Raw genomic sequence first — 20,018 nt, 5'->3', positions numbered from 1 at the left:
ATCTGTGGCCAAAACACTACACACTGTTCCTTAATCATAATCTATTGGTTATTATGATGTCACTATAGGGTAGAGTTAAGGTTGTTTGTGCACCCTACTTGTACATTTCCATTCCTAACATGACTGAATTTCTTTTAAATATAGCCTTCATTCTGAATTTCCTGGGTTTGTAATGCTTAGTCATGGGAAAATTACAACACCCTTGCAATGTTATTTATCTTTAAGTTGCTGATGCATACTCTCAGTCTTCAAAAAGAAGAACAGGAGTACTTGTGGCACCTTAGAGACTAACAAATTTATTAGAGCATAAGCTTTCGTGGACTACAGCCCACTTCTTCGGATGCATACTCTGAAACATCTCAGTCTTCACTTATCTTAGATTTTTGTCTTGAAATATTTATAGGCAGTTCCACTGACTGCAGTGAATCTAATTAATTGCTCACTGATGGGAGTAAGGAGCCCATATTTTGATCTATAATGACATGAATTAATATTCTGACAGATTTCAGAGGAGTAGCCGTGTTAGTCTGTATCAGCAAAAACTACGAGGAGTCCTTGTGGCAACTAAGAGACTAACAAATTTATTTGGGCATAAGCTTTCGTGAGCTAGAACACATTTCATCAGGTGCATGGAGTGGAAAATACAATAGGCAGATATAAATATACAGAACATGAAAAGATAGGAGTTGTCTTACCGGATGTGGGGGGTCAGTGCTAACGAGGCCAATTCAATTAGGGTGGATGTGGCCCATTTCCAATAGTTGACAGGAAGGGGTGAATATCAACAGATGGAAAATTACTTTTTGTAGTGCTAAGAGGCCAATTCAATCAAGGTAGATGTGACCCATTCCCAACAGTTGATAGGAAGGTACAAGTAACAACAGAGGGAAAATTAAATTTTTGTAGTGACCCAGCCACTCCCAGTCTTTATTCAGGCCTAATTTGATGGTGTCAAGTTTGCAAATTAATTCCAGTTCTGCAGTTTCTCGTTGAAGTCTGTTTTTGAAGTTTTTTTTTGAAGAATTGCCACTTTTAAGTCTGTTATTCAACCAGGCAGGTTGAAGTGCTCTCCTACTGGTTTTTTAATGGTACAATTCTTGATGTCTAATTTGTGTCCATTTATTCATTTGCGCAGAGACGGTCTGGTTTGTCCAATGGACATGGCAGAGGGGCTTTGCTGGTACATTATGGCATACATCACATTGGTAGATGTGCAGGTGAACAAGCCCCTGATGGTGTGGCTGATGTGGTTAGGTCCCATGATGGTGTCCCTTGAATAAATATGCGGACAGAGTTGGCAACACGGTTTGTTGCAGGGATTGATTCCTGGGATAGTGTTTCTGTTGCGTGGTGTGTAGTTGCTGGTGAGTATTTGCTTCAGGTTGACACAAAAGCTTATGAGCAAATAAATTTGTTAGTCTCTAAGGTGCCACAAGGACTCCTCGTTGTTTTCATTCTGACAGAGTACAGGAGGGGAGAGAGAGAGACTGAGGTTCATGAAAGCTTAGAAAGATATCTAGAGAAATAAAGGAATGTTGACCAAACAGCTATGAAGAAATTTTGTCCAGTAATGAATGATGCATGTTCAGTTATTAATACACTACAGAATATTTGAGCAAGGATGAGGGGATTTGGAAAGTTCAGAATAATAATCATGCTTTATATTTATGGTCTGAGAGATAAGCCACCAAACACAGAGAAGTGGATTGTTTGGGAGTGAATTATTAAAAATCATGCATTTATGGGTAGTGAGATAATTCCAAATATGAAATACCCTATAGTACTCTTCCAGAGCAGATGTTCTATGGTATCAGGGTTTCCTCTGCAGCACCAACATATGGCATTATTTACTATGTGTGGCAAATATATTTTGGTTTGTGTCCAGCAGCTAAGGCAATGTATTTATGTATGTTTGTTTGATAGTCTGAGACCATCATGAATGATTCTGATCAAAGCTGACCACATATAAACAGGAATTCATTGATCTGGACACAGTTTAGACTGAATTTCAATTTGTCTTCCGAATGTCCTATTACTGCCATTACCTACCTGCTTTTCCCCACGGTCCATTTTCCCCAAGAAAAAGCCCAAGTGCTATTGCTCATTGTGTTCCACATACATTGTACAAAGAAGGAGGAATAGAAATAGAAAATAGCGAAAAAGGTCCATGTCAGAAATATTTCTATTGTAAGTGTAAAAGGCACTTGACAGACTGATTCCAGGAAACAATTCCCCTCAACCGTTCCCTGCAACTGAAGAAAAGTCATCAGAAAAGAAATAATAATGACTGTTCTGGTTCTTGGGAGCTGAGAAACCATCTGTAACATTATTCTGGTTCCACATCTCCCTGAACCCACTCATTCCCTATGCCTTCTTCTTCTCTCCCCTCTTCCACATCTCCCAGGCTCCTTTCTTTCTTCCTGCTTCCAAAACTTTCAGGCTGCCCCAACCCACACCACTCTACTGTTTCCTTCCAAGTATCCCTGGATGCAGTAATTCCTCCATCTACACCTCACTTCAAAGCTGTCTCCAAAGCTCCTTCAGACTCACTCTCCTTCCAATATCCCAAATATCAGCTTCCAAGTTTCCATATCTTTAAGCATGTTTTCTCAGCTTCTCAGTCTCCTAAACATCTATTTTCTTTGATCAATTTCCTCTAAGTTCCTGACTTCCTGCACAACTATTCAAAACAATGATCTTTATTTCCTCTGCCATCATATTTACAGTGTCTACACCAGGCTATAATATAAACCAGTGAGTGCTAGCTAGGGGCATTTTTGATACTCTTAGTGCATTACTGAGGGTCCAGTACTCACAGATGACACAGGTAAGCCATCCTGGTGAAACGGTCTCATTTAAAAGAACCCATATTTCAAAAGTTCTAATTCTTTTAAGCACATTTCAAAACTATAACATGGATTTGGATAACACCAGAGGGAAAAAACAGAGGAAAGTTCCATTTAGAAATAGATTTATATTACAATGTTACTGGTGTGTTGTACATATATTTTAAAAGCCAAACTTTCAGTAATGTGCTACTGAATCTTTGTGCACTATACACTTAAATCAAGCCTTCTGAAATGAGATTATAAATTTAACATTTTTTTAAATCATAAAAGATATAATGGAAAAATACTTAACCATGAAACACTGTCTGCAAAATAAGCAATGCCCAACATTATATGTAAATGAAGATATTTCTTATATACCACAAATAAGTTTTGTGTAGTCAACTGTAAGAAGTCTTTAGTTACAGGATTTATGTCATTTACACGATTCAGAGACCATAAGGTACAATTCATTATTTACATTTCTCATCCTAAAACAAGTGCAGTGGTTTACCTTGTCATCAGGTAGGACGTGCCAGATAGATATGGTCTTCTCCTCCGCCTCGCTATTGATGGACAGATATGAAGGCTGGTAAATTTTTGTTGGTTCTAATATTAAAACCTTGGTGGGGGGAGGGAATTAAAACTCATTAAAGGGTTTATGAAATGTAAAAGGCATTGTGATCAACTGAAAACATGTCTAAAGTCCTAACACATTAGGAATCACAAGGGGAAAAGATAAAACTTTAAAATGATCACACTAGCCTACAGTCTGAAATTCTAGTTTAAATTTAGTTTTTCTATAATACGCCTTTTTCCACTACAGACATGATCACATGGTACTCCTGATTCAACAAGGTTCTGAGTACCTTCATTGCCTACTGCCAGGTGTTGAGCAACCGCTATAACATAGTAGGTTTTTGGACCCAGCGCAGGCAGTTTGAGGATCATAGAATCATAGAATATCAGGGTTGGAAGGGACCTCAGGAGATCATCCAGTCCAACCTCCCGCTCGAAGCAGGACCAATCCCCAACTAAATCATCCCAGCCAGGACTTTGTCAAGCCTGACCTTAAAAACCTCTAAGGAAGGAGATTCCACCACCTCCCTAGGTAACTCATTCCAGAGCTTCACCACCCTCCTAGTGATTTTTTTCCCCCTAATATCCAACCTAAACCTCCCACACTGCAACTTAAGACCATTACTCCTTGTTCTGTCATCTGCCACCACTGAGAACAGCCGAGCTCCATCCTCTTTGGAACCCCCCTTCAGGTAGTTGGAAGCAGCTATCAAATCCTCCTCATTCTTCTCTTCTGCAGACTAAACAATCCCAGTTCCCTCAGCCTCTTCTCATAAGTCACGTGCTCCAGCCCCCTAATAATGTTTGTTGCCATCCGCTGGACTCTCCAATTTTTCCACATCCTTCTTGTAGTGTGGGGCCCAAAACTGGACACAGTACTCTAGATGAGGCCTCACTAATGTCAAATAGAGGGGAATGATCACGTCCCTCGATCTGCTGGCAATGCACCTACTTATACTGCCCGAAATGCCGTTTGCCTTCTTGGAAACAAGGGCACACTGTCAACTCATATCCAGCTTCTCATCCATCGTAACCCCTAGGTCCTTTTCTGCAGAACTGCCTAGCCATTCGGTCCCTAGTCTGTAGCAGTGCATGGCATTGGTCAGCTTGTGCCTTTGTTTGCAGTTTGGGTTGGGAAAGGAGCAGTTGGAAAGCTCATCAGAGAGAAAGCAGAAAGTTCTTCACTCTGGAGCTAGACTGAATTGCTTTTAAGTCAGACCATTGTGAGCAGTAACTATAGAACTGGACAGGAGGGAATGGTTCCATTGGAGCTAACAGCATCCCAGGGGCCACATGCTGACAACAACAGATTGCAGAACAATTCTTGGGATATGAGAGAGCAAAATTTGGAAGATTAATCCAGAGGAGATGGAATTCAGTACAGCAAGATTTGATCTAACCTAGGTCACCTAGTATACTGTTGTGCTATACTACATCAAAAATGCTTAGACAAAAGTAGCTGACGGCCCATCTTTAGGGCCCTAACAAATTCACAGCCATGAAATACACATCTGAGACCATGAAATCTGGTCTACCCCATGAAACCTCCTTAAAGGTTTTTAAGGTCCAGTTTGACAACACCCTGGCTGGGATGATTTAGTTGGGGTTGGTCCTGCTTTGAGTAGGGGGTTGGACTACATGACCTCCTGAGGTCTCTTTGAACCCTAATCTTCTATGATTCTATTAAATCTGGTCTTTTGAATACTTTTACCCTATACTATACAGATTTCATGGAGACCAGCGTTTCTCAAAATGGGGATCCAGATCCAAAAGAGGGTTGTGGGGGTGTCGCAAGGTTATTGTAGGAGGGTCACAGTATTGCCACCCTTACTTCTGTGCTGCCTTCAGAGCCAGATGGCCGGACAGCAGCGACTGCTGGCCAGGCACCCAGCTCTGAAAGCAGCACCCCACCAGCAGCAGCGCAAAAGTCAGGGTGGCAATACCGTACCTTGCTACCCTTACATCTGCTGCTGCCTTCAGAGTTGGTCAGGACCCCTACAGTTACAACACTGTGAAATTTCAGATTTAAATATCTGAAATCATGACATTTACTTTTTTAAAAATCCTATGACCATGTAATTGACCAAAATGGACCATGAATTTGATAGGGCCCTACCCATCTTACTTCAGATCCTTAAAGGAAAAAGTCAGCACAGTTTAGCATTTTTAGACATTTGGTAAAGACTGATATTATTGTCTTTTTATAGTATTTTATATTTAAATCTTATTTCAAGAAAAAAAAACTCCAAAAGCCTTTAAGTCTATATTTACTGCATGTAAGGTTTTCTGTTTCAGCCTGTAAATGTTTGTATTTAATTGGGGAAAAGGTTACTGCACTTCCATTTATTCTGAATTGATATTATAAAATATTTCCCCCCAAAACACTGTCAAAATATGTCAAGATATTTATTTAAATAGAAAGGAAATCAAGTTAGAGAACAGCATAAATTAATTCTTGTACCTAAAACACCTGCCTCCAAACCCCCTTCCCACATACTTTAAAATCAGCATTTATCAATGTATTGTGTTTTTTGCAAATGATTTCTATGCTTTACTTTTAAAGAAGAATTTTTAAACTGCTTTTGTAAATAAATACTAAACTTATTGATTTCCAAAATTTGTAAGCTGTGTCTGCAACAAAGTGATATCGCAGGGCTCTGTGTGACTAGACTGGAGAAGCAGAGATAAAAGCCACTACCTTCAACTCAACATTCACAAACTCTGGGGCAGAGCTATAGAAGGTCAGGGTCAGATTAACCCTCTCATGTCCAGGTCTTGGAGACCATTAAGAATTCTCTTAGTTGCTTAAAATTATTTTAAAACCACCCAAATAGAAATTATTGGAAATTCCCAATGGTTCAAGATCTACACTCCATATACTTCTATAGGTGTCAATAGTAGTTGGTGGCACTCCACAGCTGCCAGCTAACTAGCAGGGGCCAGAGCAACTAGGACCAGCTCCTGGTCTGCTCCCAGACTAACTGCTGCTAGGCAACCAATGAACCCAGATGGAGCAGACAGAGTGGTCACAACCCCTGACTGGCTGCTGGTTTAGCAGCTCTGCTTATAAGCTTAGCCCCCACAGCACATCAGTGGCTGCTCAACCCCTCCACCTGCCCTTGTTCCAGTCCCTGCCTGATCCAGCCCCTGTTCCCCTCCAGCTTCTGATTTCTGGCTTTGATTCCCTGGCTCTGCCTCTGGCTTATGACTCTCGTTGACCCTCCAGCTCTCACATTTGGCTTCTGTCTCTCCGGCACTGACCCTCGGCTCATTCTTGGACTCTGACCACCCTATACCCAGCTCTAACCAATAGGCTGAACTCTCATTTCAACCACTAGGCCTTACCGCCCACAGATGAGTTGGCTATGTGACAAGAATAGCTCAGGGCCAGATTTTAAAGGTATGTCGACACCTACAGATGGAAGTTAGGTGCTTTTGAAAATTCCACTAGGCACCTGTCTGCATCTTTAGGCACCTGAATACCTATAAAAAACTGGCCTTCAGCATCTCAGAATTGGGCCTTAAGTTTGTAAAGAAATGCGTGCAGCAGAATTTTAGTATCTGTATTTTTCTACATATGTAACATTCTTGTAAAGTGTGTCATGTCTTTCTCCAGTGTCTAGTCAGAGGATAACAGCTTTCTGCAGCTGCCAGTTGTGGAGTTAGTTTGTATGTTCAATTGGTAGAGGCTGGTGCATTGGTACTGAAGTTCCTAGATCCAGACCCTATTGGCAATCTGCGCTGAAGATTGTTACACAGAAGCAGTTACAAATGAGTTTCAATTTTTTTTTTTATAAATACCATTTATTTATAAACCTTTGACAAAAAATTCTATAGTGCCTTTCCATTTCTCCTCTTTTGTTGCCCTTTCTCCAGAGTATGCAATGCACAATCTGTTTTGCTTGTACATGTACATTTTTCAGACTGTAAGTGAGAAGAGGCCTGTTACTGGCTGGCAGTAGTATAGTCACATGAACAAGTATGGGTACAGCATTTCACCTTTGGCTGCATTGTGTTATTGACCAGATCTTCTCAATTTTAATTTAAAGAAAATAAGAGTGTTTGGCGGAGACAGTTCTGGAAGGCAGATCCTGTTTTCAATGTTTCATTATGTCATGTGATAAGTAAGAATAAGAAAGGGATGTGGTTTCCCCTGGGTGTCCGTTATGAAGCCAAGAGTAATTTGCATATTTTCTTGCTTTAACTCACTCAAACCTGGCCATGTCACAACCCTTCCTTGCAGAAAAAAGACAGAACAGGATTCCCTGCAGAGCCTGCCTTTGTCACTACTTGCTGTCTGGAGCAGTTGTTCTTGAGCATTACAAAGTGCAGTTTTCCCTGGGATTGATTGTACCACCTACACATTGTGTCCAATCCCCAGCTGCATGCAGAGCTGTACAAAACAGACAATTTGCACTTCTCAGGAATTTGGGTAACAACATTGGTTGCCATTTAAAAATAATAAAAGAGCAGTATTTGCCAAAAGCGACCACATCAAAGTGTCTAAAATACAAGTTTTCCTTGATACATAGCATACAGGAAACAGTGGTAGTGAGGGTCTTTTTATTGCATATATCCTGCATCCTCTAGCTGGGCATAAAGTAGCCATTCAGCATAAAGCAATTGAGCAATATATTACTAGCAGGGTTCATAATTATTTTTCTAGGAAATAACTGAATGCATGTAATGTAGCGTGGTTGTGGATTACTGTCTAATACTATAAACAGTATGGTACTGACTGTCTAGGCTCACTTATGGTCCCTAAAACAGTGCACAAGTGGACATCATTAAGTGAAATAAATTGTGAGTCAGATATGCTAAGCCTAACAATGTGTTGCTAACAACTGATAAGACAGAGAAAGAAAAACTCCTTTCCTCAATGTGTAATTTAATTAATCTGTTGTCGTTTGGCACTGATTGGAACATTATAGATAGCCTAAATTATAAAATTCTACACTGGCTTTTCCCTTGCTGATTTCCTATAAAACAGACCAAGCAACCCCATTGTCACAGAATTTAATCAACTAAAACCACTGCGCTACGCAGATCAAATTTATTTCTTCTGGGAGCATGGTTTATTGCCTCAAAAGTTCTGAACAAGTGATATTTTTATTAACAATGCTATGTGACAAAAAGGAAATGAATACAATTAGAAGTGAGACAGTTAATAAAAAGCACACTTACTGGAAATCTAACTACAGACACATCTGTCTTTGTGGCTTCAACTAGGAAGTCCATCCAAAAGTCCACAAGTTCCTGTTTGGCAACATGTTGTTCTGGATTCAATTTCTTAAAATGCTGATATATCAAAATAGTTTCTACAATAGACTTGAGGTACCTACAAACGGCAAAGCACATACAGGCAGTAAATTTAATACAGTTTGCAAATAATCATTTTTGTATCTTTAATCAGACTTTAAAAATTCAACATCAAGATGCCAAGACAGCCAGGTGCAGTACCTCCTTCTGTCTGCACCTGGGCAGCTATGCTGGGTGGTGCGGTGGGGATTAGAATGTGTTGCATAGCTCCACCCCTTCCCCACTCTTGGGACAGGCTGGAACTAGCAGTGTGCTAGCCCTAAGTAGTCACAGTGCTCTCTGAGCTAACGGACCATAACGTGTCTGGGCCCTGAACAAGGACATAAAGGGAAGGAAGATGAAAAGGTGAACCTTACCTCCCTCTGTTCACTTGTACAGGGTCAAGACACCACTTAACTAAATGTGTTAGTAACCACAGAAAGGATTTCTCTGAGATAAATTTGAGTACAATATTACTGTTCTGACACCATGATAATTCAAGAAATTAGTCATTGAGGGAGTTGGGGGGGGGAGGGGGGTTATCAGCTGTAGGAAGAAGGAGTTGGAGTTGGAAGCATTATTAGATCTTGCAGCTGTCTCAACTCTTGAAATTCCTTGATTTAATTTGCATTACGTATGTATTTCTCTCCTCTAACAATAAGATTTAAATTCTCTGAACATCCATTCTTGACCAGCTCCTGTTTGCCTTTACAATTTGAATGTTGTTGGCCTATTTTATACCAAGTGGTTTTAAATATGTGAAGGAAAACAAAACAAATTACACATTGACCTGATCTTACACTTTTTTAACATACAGAGGTTTTCAAAATATCATATCATATACATTCCCTTACCATGCCGGTGTCTTTAGCTTAAATAGCTTTTCTGAAGCCTGGATCACTCTTAGGTGGTCATTGGCCAGTACACTGGCGCCCAAGAAAAATCCGACTTCCCAATAACTCTGCAGCTTCTCCAAATTCCCCTTTTTACCAAGCAGGCTACTGATCTTTACCCCTGTAGTGATAAGAATACAATTTAATGGTAAGGTGGTTTTGCAGGCCAATATAGAGGTTAACAATTCTCTGATTTGTAACTTTTTCACTGCTCAAGTTACTGTATGTCAGGGAATACAAATACATAAAATGAAGCTCTAAACATTATGTAGATTTCCATTTTGGGATAGCAAATTGATAATGAAGGGCATTGACAGAAAAACAATAAAACAAACTACTCTCTCCCCCCTTCCCCCCACACCCGAAACATACCCACAGAGACCAAGCTCCTTTGAGCACTAAAGGAAAATTACTAAACATTAAGGCTACACTCTGATAAAAAATATCTGTAAAACAAAGAAATCATTAAAAGGAGCTTTATTAAAAGCAATTTAAACTTTCCACTGTGATTATTCAGATGGAAATTACATGTACCATATTGTTTTTAAACCCTTCAAAGCTTCATGAGTACTAAAGGTACCTCTTTTTCCCTTCCTATCGGCCCTTCAGGAAAGTAATATCAGGACATCACTGTAGGGACAAAGCCACAGCTGGATTGTCTATGTCCCTGCATGGACCTCATCTGTAAAGGTAAATTTGGGGCCTTAAAATACATAATGTAACTTTAAAAACTTAACAGGTGCTAAAAACTGCACCTATTATGTTTTTTTGAGTTACAGGCCTCAAGTTTAAAGCCCCAAACTTACCTTTATAGACAAGGTCCCATGCAGGGTGCAGAGATGATCCAGTGGGGTTCTTCCTGCAGTGAGCATCTTTTGTTTGGCAGTGAGTCCTACCCCAAGAAAAGACATCCATTAGTATTTATGTGCCCCCTTCTGCAAACACTAGAGATTGTGGGAGAGCCTTGGGTTTACCTGGACCTATTAACTCATGCAAAAACTGCAAATTGCCTTGTCGTCACTTGGATTTTACCTCCTGTTAGTTACTACGTTTCAGCAAAACACTTGGTGAGGACACACCTTTTTTTCCTAGTGAAGACAAAGCTTCTAACTCCATTGTCTGTGTTAAGACCACCTTTCCCCACTACAATTGCTCCCTCCCTTTTTCCAACACTCGAGCTATTATACCAGTCCTCCAACCCTTGCTCTCCCACCCATATCTTCTTTCTCTGTCCTTGCTCCAAAGACTCAATGTTTCCGGTGGAAATCCTGCAACTATAGTGAAATTTGTCCTCTCTTCAACTCCACTACATAGCTCGCCAAATAACTTTGTTTCTGCTTCCTGCGATACTCCTGTCGAGACCTATATTATTAAACTGCAAACATTACGGTCAATCTAATTTACGTTTCTTATGCTGTTTCCTTTTTGCATATCGCTGATGCTAGACAATATAAAAATTTTTACATTTTAAAAAAATGCACTCATTTTCACTCATTGTATCTGTCTGTCTTTAGGATTTTGAACTCTCTTACTAACAAGATGTTGCCATGTTTGAGTAGTGCAGAATAATGTTTAAATCCAAACCAGAAACTACCTGTTTTCTTTTTGAATTAAACATTTTTTTCCCTAAAATGAAAATATTTCTATTAACAATAGATTTTGTAACCTTTCTTTGTAATACAGCTTGGGGCCTCCGTTACGTCAGAGGAACATGATATTTTTATGTCAGTTCTATTAATGTTGTAATGTACAGTGGTCTGGTATACGGTTTGCCACTATTATTCATTTCTATTACAGTAGCACCTCAAAGCCCTAATCAGGAATCTTGGCCCCATTGTGACAGGTACTGTACACACACACACACACAGCCCCATCCCAAAGAGCTTACAATACGACAAATTCTTGATTTCATCCTGTGGGTCTAACTCAGTATTCACTGTGCAAGAAAACTGATTAAAATGGGACATTTTCTTGTATGGAGTATCTAAACAGGCCCTATATTAGCTCCACATGGGTCCCAGGCCCCAAACTATGGACTGTCCCAGCAGCACAGAAAAGGGAAAAAATGATCTCCTTCAAGGTCCTCCAATTTATCTATGTTTAGGACATGCTGAAAGCTTATGAATGTACGAACACTTTTGCCTCAGTCAAACTAGAATAATGTGCTCTCTTTTAGTGATGCTCTTAAATATGGCAGTGTAATATTGATATGTATTTTCTGTAAACAAAAAAATTAATAATGAAGGATAATTGCATTCCTGTGAATTTCAGTCTCAGGGCCATTATCTTTTTCCATCATTTCTTATATGCACAGCAGGGATTATTTTGATTTCATCTTTACTCAAGTGCATGTTCTTTTACACTTACTAAACTTTTAAACTCAAGACAATGTTTTCTTTATGTGAAGGACAAGCTTACCAATGTGTGTACAAAAGGCATATTTTCCACAGTTCATTGTTAAAAAGATATTAGCTTTAAAAAATAATCAGCAAAAATGTAGAGCCTATTAATGCCATGTCAGAAATTATATTTATAATATCAGGAATTTGTTTGCAGCTTGTATGGAAAATAAGATATTTATCATAAGCAGTTTTTGTCTGTGATTCTATATGCATAAGAAAAAGAAAGCAGTGTTCTTATTAATAAAATGAACTGCTTTGCAAGATCAAAGATGGCTAAATAATTTGCAACAGCTGCATCATCTGAGTATGCAAATCACATAACTTGCAGAGAATCATTATCAGCATCCTTGCAAAGCCCATTTTTGTGTTTTAGTCTCAAAAGTCTTTAAATTTTGTGATTCAAAGCAGTTAAAAAACTACAAATCAGAATATAGCAAGTGTGAAAGAGACTCACAAAAATTCTCCATAAGACCATTTCATCATTAACACTTATTCTTCCACAATTATAGACTGAAAACTTTAGAAAGCAACTTTCTGACCTAATACAGATTGGGGAAAAAGCAGTTCTGGTCACTGCAGCTTTTTGAGCGACTAAAACTAACTGGGAATGTAATCAGATCCCCAAGTTGTGAATTCTGGTAATAGAAAACACACTATCAAAATAGCAGATATAATTTTGCTATATCCTGCAGTTGCTTCCCCCAAACTACCATTATCATCTCAGTCTCATCTGAACTGATTCTCAATAAACTTGCTCTCATGTATGCCCCAATCTCTCCCAGACAGTGAAACAGACATTCTTTGGGCTATACAGGCTGCAGACATAAATTTGGGTGTGATCAGCATATAGAAAGCACTTCAACGCATCTCGTGACTAACTCTCCTAATGGTCTCATATATGCATAAAAAGGTTGACAGCAAAGACCATCCACATGAACGCCACAAGCCAGATGATTGCCTCCAGGCAGGAGGAGAGGAGTGAGGATGTGGCGCGCTGGCTCCGCCTCCTCCCCCCCTCCCCCCGCCTCCTGCCTGGGCAATCAGCTGGTTTGCAGTTCTGGAGTGTTAAGGGTGGGGGCTTGGGGGAAGGGGTGGAGTGGATGGGCCAAGGCTTGAGCCCCCTGCCCCTGGCAAAGTCAGTGCCTGTGTTTGCAAGAACAGCAAGAGGAGCAGCCGGACAATCCATCCTCTTCCACTCTCTGACTCCACCACCTCAACCAAGCTTCATACTCAGCAGTGATGACTGTAGTATTAAATTGTTTCTTTAAAATTGTTTAAAACTTATACCTGTATTAAATTGCTTGCTTAAAATGTATATAATGCCTTTTGTCCGGCAAAAAAAAATTTCCCGGGAACCTAACCCCCGCTATTTACATTAATTCGTATGGGGAAATTGGATTCGCTTAACATCGTTTCACTTAAAGTCGCATTTTTCAGGAACATAACTACAACGTTAAGTGAGGAGTTACTATACATTTAAAAACAAAACACTATAATCCTACCAAAACAAGATATTCCACCGTTCACACCACTCCCACTGGGGAGAGGATGAGGGAACAAAAATGCATGACAGATGTTATCTAATCCAGAGTATGGAGAGCCATGAGTTGAGACAACCACATGTGATAATCTAATAGTGGCTCTCACTGTCACAGGAGGGCAAAATGCCTGAAGAAACTAAACAGCTGGGGTATCCCTAAACAGCGTACCACACCAAATCAATACCTCAAATCCCCACATGCCACAAAACAACCCAAGATCTACATCATCATTCCTACAGCAACAGCTATCCCCATCTATTCTTCACCCTCCAAAATGTCATTATCTTAAAAATACATCAGCATAATATCCCTATACAGTATGCAGTGTTATTCTAGCCGTCTTAGTCCCAAGATAGTAGAGAGACAAGATGAGTGAGGTAATATCTTTTGAAAATATCTTTAAAATATAGAAGATAACAGATACTACCTCACCCACCTTGTCTCTATAATATCCCTGTCCCCACTCTTCCCTTCTCTAAAATACTTTTGTTGCCGATACTGAGCTGGGAGGTGGGGTTGTCTCTCTTAAAAAGAGCACTCTTCTACCTGTACAAGTTAGTCTCTGTATGAAGAACAGCAGAGTATGTTTGGCCAAGGCCACTAGAGATGGCTGAAAAATGGAATTTCTCTCTAATGGGAAGTTCCAAAACATTTTTTTTTAATTTCATCTCAAATTGAGATGAAAAGTCAAAATATCTTGGAATTTTTTGTTAAATATTCTAAAATATTTCTTTTCAATAAGGACAAAACATTTCATTTTTACTTTGTTTTGACTTTTACATTATAATTTTAACAGAAAAGTCCAGTGAATTCAAAAACAAAACAATTTGATCTTGTTGAAATTAAATATTTCAACAACGTCCCATCAACATTTGGACAATATATTCAAAATGTTTGAATTTTGTCAAATCAGCATTTTTTCCAATGGAAAAATATTCCACTGACAGATTTTTGAACAGCTCTAATTAAGAGTAACCTCCACTTGAAACTAAGGGAGGCTTTTTAAATAGGAAAATAGCAATTATGCAGGTTGGCACTTTCTTGTGACAGTGGAATTAACTCTGAAAAGTACCATCAGAGATGCAATGACCAAAAGTGAGTAGGTTCATGGGTTTATGTTGCATACATAAGAAATCCCCACCATCTGATGCCTAGCTGGAATACTGATTCACTACAGCAATATTCAGCAACATTCTGTGGAGAAAAAAATAGCCCTAGTAACAAAAATGGCATTTTCGCATGTGTCTTAGGAAGTACAAGTGGGAAAAAAAAGTTTTATAACAGATTGTATAACAGATGTATAAACATCCTTTTCTCTATGCGTGAATTTCACTGGCACTTTAAATGCATGTATAAAATGGAATGCAATATTATGTGAAACAATTTTATATTTATATATGTTTTAGAAATTAATTTAGAACAATTTAATGGCCTCCATCATCTCAAATGTCATTTTCTATCAACCTTATTATCTAGAATGATGTGTCAAGAGTGTTCCATTAATATGGATTTGAAAGTGAGTCCCTGGCCACATGTCCCAATAGGATGTTTATATTATCCAGATCCTGATAAAGTAGCTCTGATTAAACAGATTGACAAAGAAGACTGTCACCTACAGAGACTATATTGTAATATATATGCAAGTATTATTGGCTAGCCTTGACTTTGCATATCTCCTTAGATCTTACAAGATCATAGCATAAGGCAACAAAGTGGTATATACAACTAAATCAATGCACAAAAGGCAAATAGAAATTGAATCTCTTCTCTCCCATCCTACCCCGCTGGAAGTCAAAGGCATATTTTCCCCATTGCTAGGATGACTTTCAGTTCATTGTCCCCACTGTCCTGTATCACAGTGATTTACCTCGAACACTGGTAGTAACATGCTCCTTCAGGGACTAGCAAATTAATTCCTAGGTCAACTGCAAAGTGAGCAGGTTATGAGGCCACTATACCCTCTGCTACCCAAGCAGCAAGAGATAGGGCCCAGAGAACTGAACCAGGTCTCCACCAGAGCACTAAACTCAGGATCACCAGTAAGGCTTGATGCCAAACCTTTTTAATGAGAAAGACAGTTGAAGTCTTCAATTACTCACTATCAAAGTACTCTGAATACATCCATTAGATTGTTTCCCCTATAATAGTGGGGGGTGGGAAGAGATCATGGATTTGATTTGCCTGTGAATCAGCAAGCTATTAATTACCAACTTTCCGTAGCTCAAAAGAAGTATCAAACTGGTGTCCAGCTGCCAGTAGGAGTACTGCATAATTAATTCCCGATTGCAATGTTGGCTCCGACTCAAACGCCTTCTTGAACCTAGAAAAAACAAACACACAAGTTTATTCTCTAAATAATGCAATCTAACAAGGAGATAATTATAGGGTTAGGTACTGTAAATGCTTAGCTTCCGTTTGCACAATTAGAACCATCCATGCAAGTAAAAATATTATACTGTTCTCCACTCATGCTTCCTGCTTATTTTTAGGAGCACAACTTTTATATATCCTTCTCCCATTTCTCTCTCTCACACACACACTCACTCACTACCCTCACCCCCCCAAAAAAACCACGTTAAGACTAGTATTTAAAATGCAAAAGCTGTTGAATTTTGCCTGTTGAACTTGCTGCTTGATTTACAGAGAGCAGTCTAGAACTCTAATGAGATCAGCAAACAGACCCTGAAAGTCAAGATGAGTGATGAAGACTTAATTTGCTCTTTACTTTGATCTGTCTTTACTTCTGCTCTGTGAGACTGAATGAAATGAGGAAGGAAATGTATGCTAGCAAAACATTTATTTATAGTAAAATACAAAAAAATCCTCCCACCAGCCCCAAACTCATTAACTAGAATGAATAGCTTGGTTGGCATAATCACACTCAGGCCTTTTTCTTACTTTGCTTAGTGCTACAGCTGCTTTGAGGTTTGGAATCCTTATTTCTCTACTCATCTTTTGTGCTACCTTCATCATGCAATGGACAGGAAAAGAGAAAAAAAACTGATGAAATAATTAGAAGAAAAGGGGAACAACATTGTTGTTGTTGTTGTCCCAAATATATAGAAGCCTGTTTGTAACTACAACTCTGGATTTCTAAACAGTATTTCATTTCTTCTACACAACACTGTCTAAATATGCCCAAGTTTGACCTGTATATCCTTCGTTCTTAAAAATGAAAATAGCTGCTATGCATCTGTTTAAAATGTAGAGACACCCACACAATAAACGGGATAAAAGCACACAGACAAAGGAAATGTAAATTAACCTAAGCAGAGAATCTATACAGGTGCACCCACCATCCAGAACCTAAAGATTAGAAAAGGACAAGACAAGAGAAGCAAGGGAAGATCTTGTTCGGACCAAATCAGCATAGCAGCTACTTTAAAAAAAAATGCATTTAGTACTTGTTGTAGGAGTTGGCGTAAAAGTCCTGAAAACTGAAGTCTTCTATTTATATACAAGAAAGACATACCACAGGCAGCGAAAATATCACTACACTTCTTTGTTAATATGTTTGAACCCTGGCCTACCCTGAGAGATCAATTCGGAGGATGACTGAGTTTACTTCTGTAATTGTACTGTCATTCTTTGTCCTTTCTCTGTTAAGTGTGCCAATTAGTGTCAGCTGTGGTAGCGGCTTTTGTAAAGTGCATAAGGAAAGTGAATGAGGCAACCAGACACTAGCTCCTTTTACAAAGTCCTCACCCAGTCTCTCTTTTAGTTCTGGCAATTCTGTGGGCATCAATGATGTCATATGTACCGACGTCTCTGCCTGTTAGACCTCCAAGCCCTGTTCTACCCACAGAGTGGTATCAATATAACTAAAGATGTAGTTTTATACTGTTTAGTTATAATCTGTATAATCTTTGTGTGGGGACACACTTACATGGGTTTAAACCTGACGCAGGGCTGGCTCCAGGCACCAGCTTACCAAGCAGGTGCTTGGGGCGGCCACTTCGCAGAGGGGCGGCACGTCCAGCTGTTTGGCGGCAATTTGGCGGACGGTCCCTCACTCCTGCTTGGAGCGAAGGACTTCCCGCGGAACTGCCGCCGCAGATCGCAATTTTTTTTTTTTTTTTTTTGGCTGCTTGGGGCGGCCAAAACCCTGGAGCCGGCCCTGACCTGACTTATAGCAATGGAGCATGAATTAGTAAATTTACAGATGCAAGCTAAACGGAAATAACCTTTTTTGAACAGATATGGTTCAAACACAAAAGTTGCTCCAGTTTAACTAAGCTGATTTAAGTTAAATGTGTACAACTGCTGTGTGTATGCAAGCTTTAAATATCGCTGGTTGTGCCCAAACAGAATTGTGAGCACAAAGTTGCACCCCCACTTATTTTCATCTGCAAACTTTAGGTGCAAAGCAGGAGGTCAGGTTTTAAAAATCTGTATCTAAAGTTATGACACCACATCAAGTGAGGCAATTACAAATGCCACAAAGATAACGAAAGCTAACATTTAGGAAAATGTTACAGCACTGACATTGAATTAGAGAGGTAAAAGAGCAAGGATTTGGATAGAAAAGACTAATTTATTGGCGGATCTGATTTACAATATCAGTAATGCAGTAGTCTGACAGAAAAAGTGTCAGTTAATTAACCTGTTATCGCTATTCTCATATTTATAGAAAAGGTTTATGTCCTTCCATCTTTTATGTTAGGAAAGGGTACTTCCTTCCCTCTTTACTTCTCTGGAATAGGCCAAACATTTTTCACACTGCTAGCTGGTTGTAAAAATGATTCTTCGGCTTTTAGCTAGAGGAAATGTGATTATCAACACACACACGCAGAGCTTTTCACACAAGCATCCAGCACAATATGATTTCATTTTTTCCTCCCACAGAGAGAACAACAAAATTCTGGTTTATAAGTCATAATATACATAATATTATAGCTACAGTAACAGTGGCATCTCTAATGAAATCACTATGTACAAGTCTGCCTATTCTTTCCTGGATGTATCATCAGCATTTCTACTACTGTGTATTAGAGAACAGACTCTCCTGAGCTATTGAACCAAAGAGTGAGACAGTGTTTAATATTCTTTTATGCACAGGCAGGTAATTAGCTTTACCACTGACTTGCTTTGTGAACTTGGAGAAACCACTTGACTTCTATGTCCCAGTTCCCCTGTAAAATGGGGATAATAATGCTTACTTCAACATAATTAAGCACTTTAAGATGCCTGGAATTAAAAAGCTCCTTAAGCGTTAAATATTATGATTAATTAAAAACAGTTTGAACCTATTGGCTGCTCTTAGGTTAGTTATGTTTGAGCCTCTCACTGCTTCTCTTTTCATAGCTATGAATGAACGAGGAAAAAGCAAATAATTTAACAATAAACTCAACATTATTTATACTACTTCACCCATCATATTGCCAAGTTTTATACTCAAGTCTATCATTTTATCTACCTTAACATCACCTCACAAAAAAAGAGGTGGGGGGCATTTAAAAGATAATCTCGAAAAAATCTCATAATGGCCATGGCTCAGAAGAATTACTGAATGATACTTTTTTTAAAAAAATCAAAAATTATGAGCTGTATTCTTACTTTCCAATGTCATTTAAAGATTCAGTAGTAGTCACATATCTGTAATGTATTAGAGGTGTTTAAAAACTGAGATTGTTTAAACATACTTCTATCATGAACTGCCCCCTGCACTAAAAGTTTACAGAAAATATAGAAAAAAGAAATTTGATGTTAAATTCTCAACTGCACTTACACACACACACACACACACACACACACACACGAAGACTGGAAGCTGGTGGTTATAGGACCAGAACTAGAATCTGATATAAAGAACATGCACAAGCTAAGCACACAGTGTGTACATTTACAAATTAATTGAAAGGAAAGAAGCCCATGATGGCAATAATCTACAATTGAGGCTGATACCTCATTGTGTTCCTCTCAACAACTACAACAACTAAAAGCTCAACAGACAAAATAAGGGAGACAGAGCAATGATCTAGTCTCATTTAGTGAGAGCTCTCAGTATGTTCAGTATGGCATTAAACTACAAAACCAGAGAAAAACTCAGTGCCTGTCCCCAACTTAGTCAGACAGTACAGTCCAGGCACACAACACGCAGGACAATCAGTAGTATTTCTTTCTATTTAGTGTAGTGTAGGCATACTACACTGATGGTGTAACCGTTTTGTTGTCATGAAAATGACATGCTAGCCATGCTAGTCACAAGCAGGGAAGTCACAAATAAGTTGAGTGGTTCACCCCAGCCAAGTGTCGATATTATGTTACACCACACCACATCACACCATCAGTTATGTATCATAAAATAAACACTCTTGAATTGAGAGTTTTTAATTATTTTGAGACCATTTTTGCTCTCTCTCCACTGGGACAACTAGATTCCTTTCATATCATGAGTCCAAATTTATAGACCTCTGAAGGCAGGGCCGGCTCCAGACACCAGCGCAGCAAGCAGGTGCCTGGAGCAGCCAAGGGGAA

The 20,018-nt window shown here is 39.1% G+C and overlaps 1 protein-coding gene across 3 annotated transcripts in view; it reads right to left on the bottom strand.

Moving 5' to 3' along the window:
- Positions 1–20,018, bottom strand: part of MAP3K5 (mitogen-activated protein kinase kinase kinase 5) — a 150,549-nt gene that overhangs the window by 49,794 nt on the left and 80,737 nt on the right. For all 3 annotated transcript variants that reach the window (XM_034765574.1, XM_034765573.1, XM_034765572.1), the window contains 4 exons: positions 15,749–15,861; positions 9,560–9,719; positions 8,592–8,745; positions 3,343–3,450 (listed from right to left, as the gene is read on the bottom strand). In XM_034765574.1, the coding sequence (XP_034621465.1) occupies positions 3,343–3,450; positions 8,592–8,745; positions 9,560–9,719; positions 15,749–15,861 (535 nt within the window). The remainder of the gene's footprint in view (positions 1–3,342; positions 3,451–8,591; positions 8,746–9,559; positions 9,720–15,748; positions 15,862–20,018) is intronic.

The sequence above is a fragment of the Trachemys scripta genome, chromosome 3 (assembly GCF_013100865.1).
Source record: "Trachemys scripta elegans isolate TJP31775 chromosome 3, CAS_Tse_1.0, whole genome shotgun sequence".
Taxonomy (NCBI): domain Eukaryota; kingdom Metazoa; phylum Chordata; order Testudines; family Emydidae; genus Trachemys; species Trachemys scripta.
This window is presented reverse-complemented; position numbering and strand designations above follow the sequence as displayed.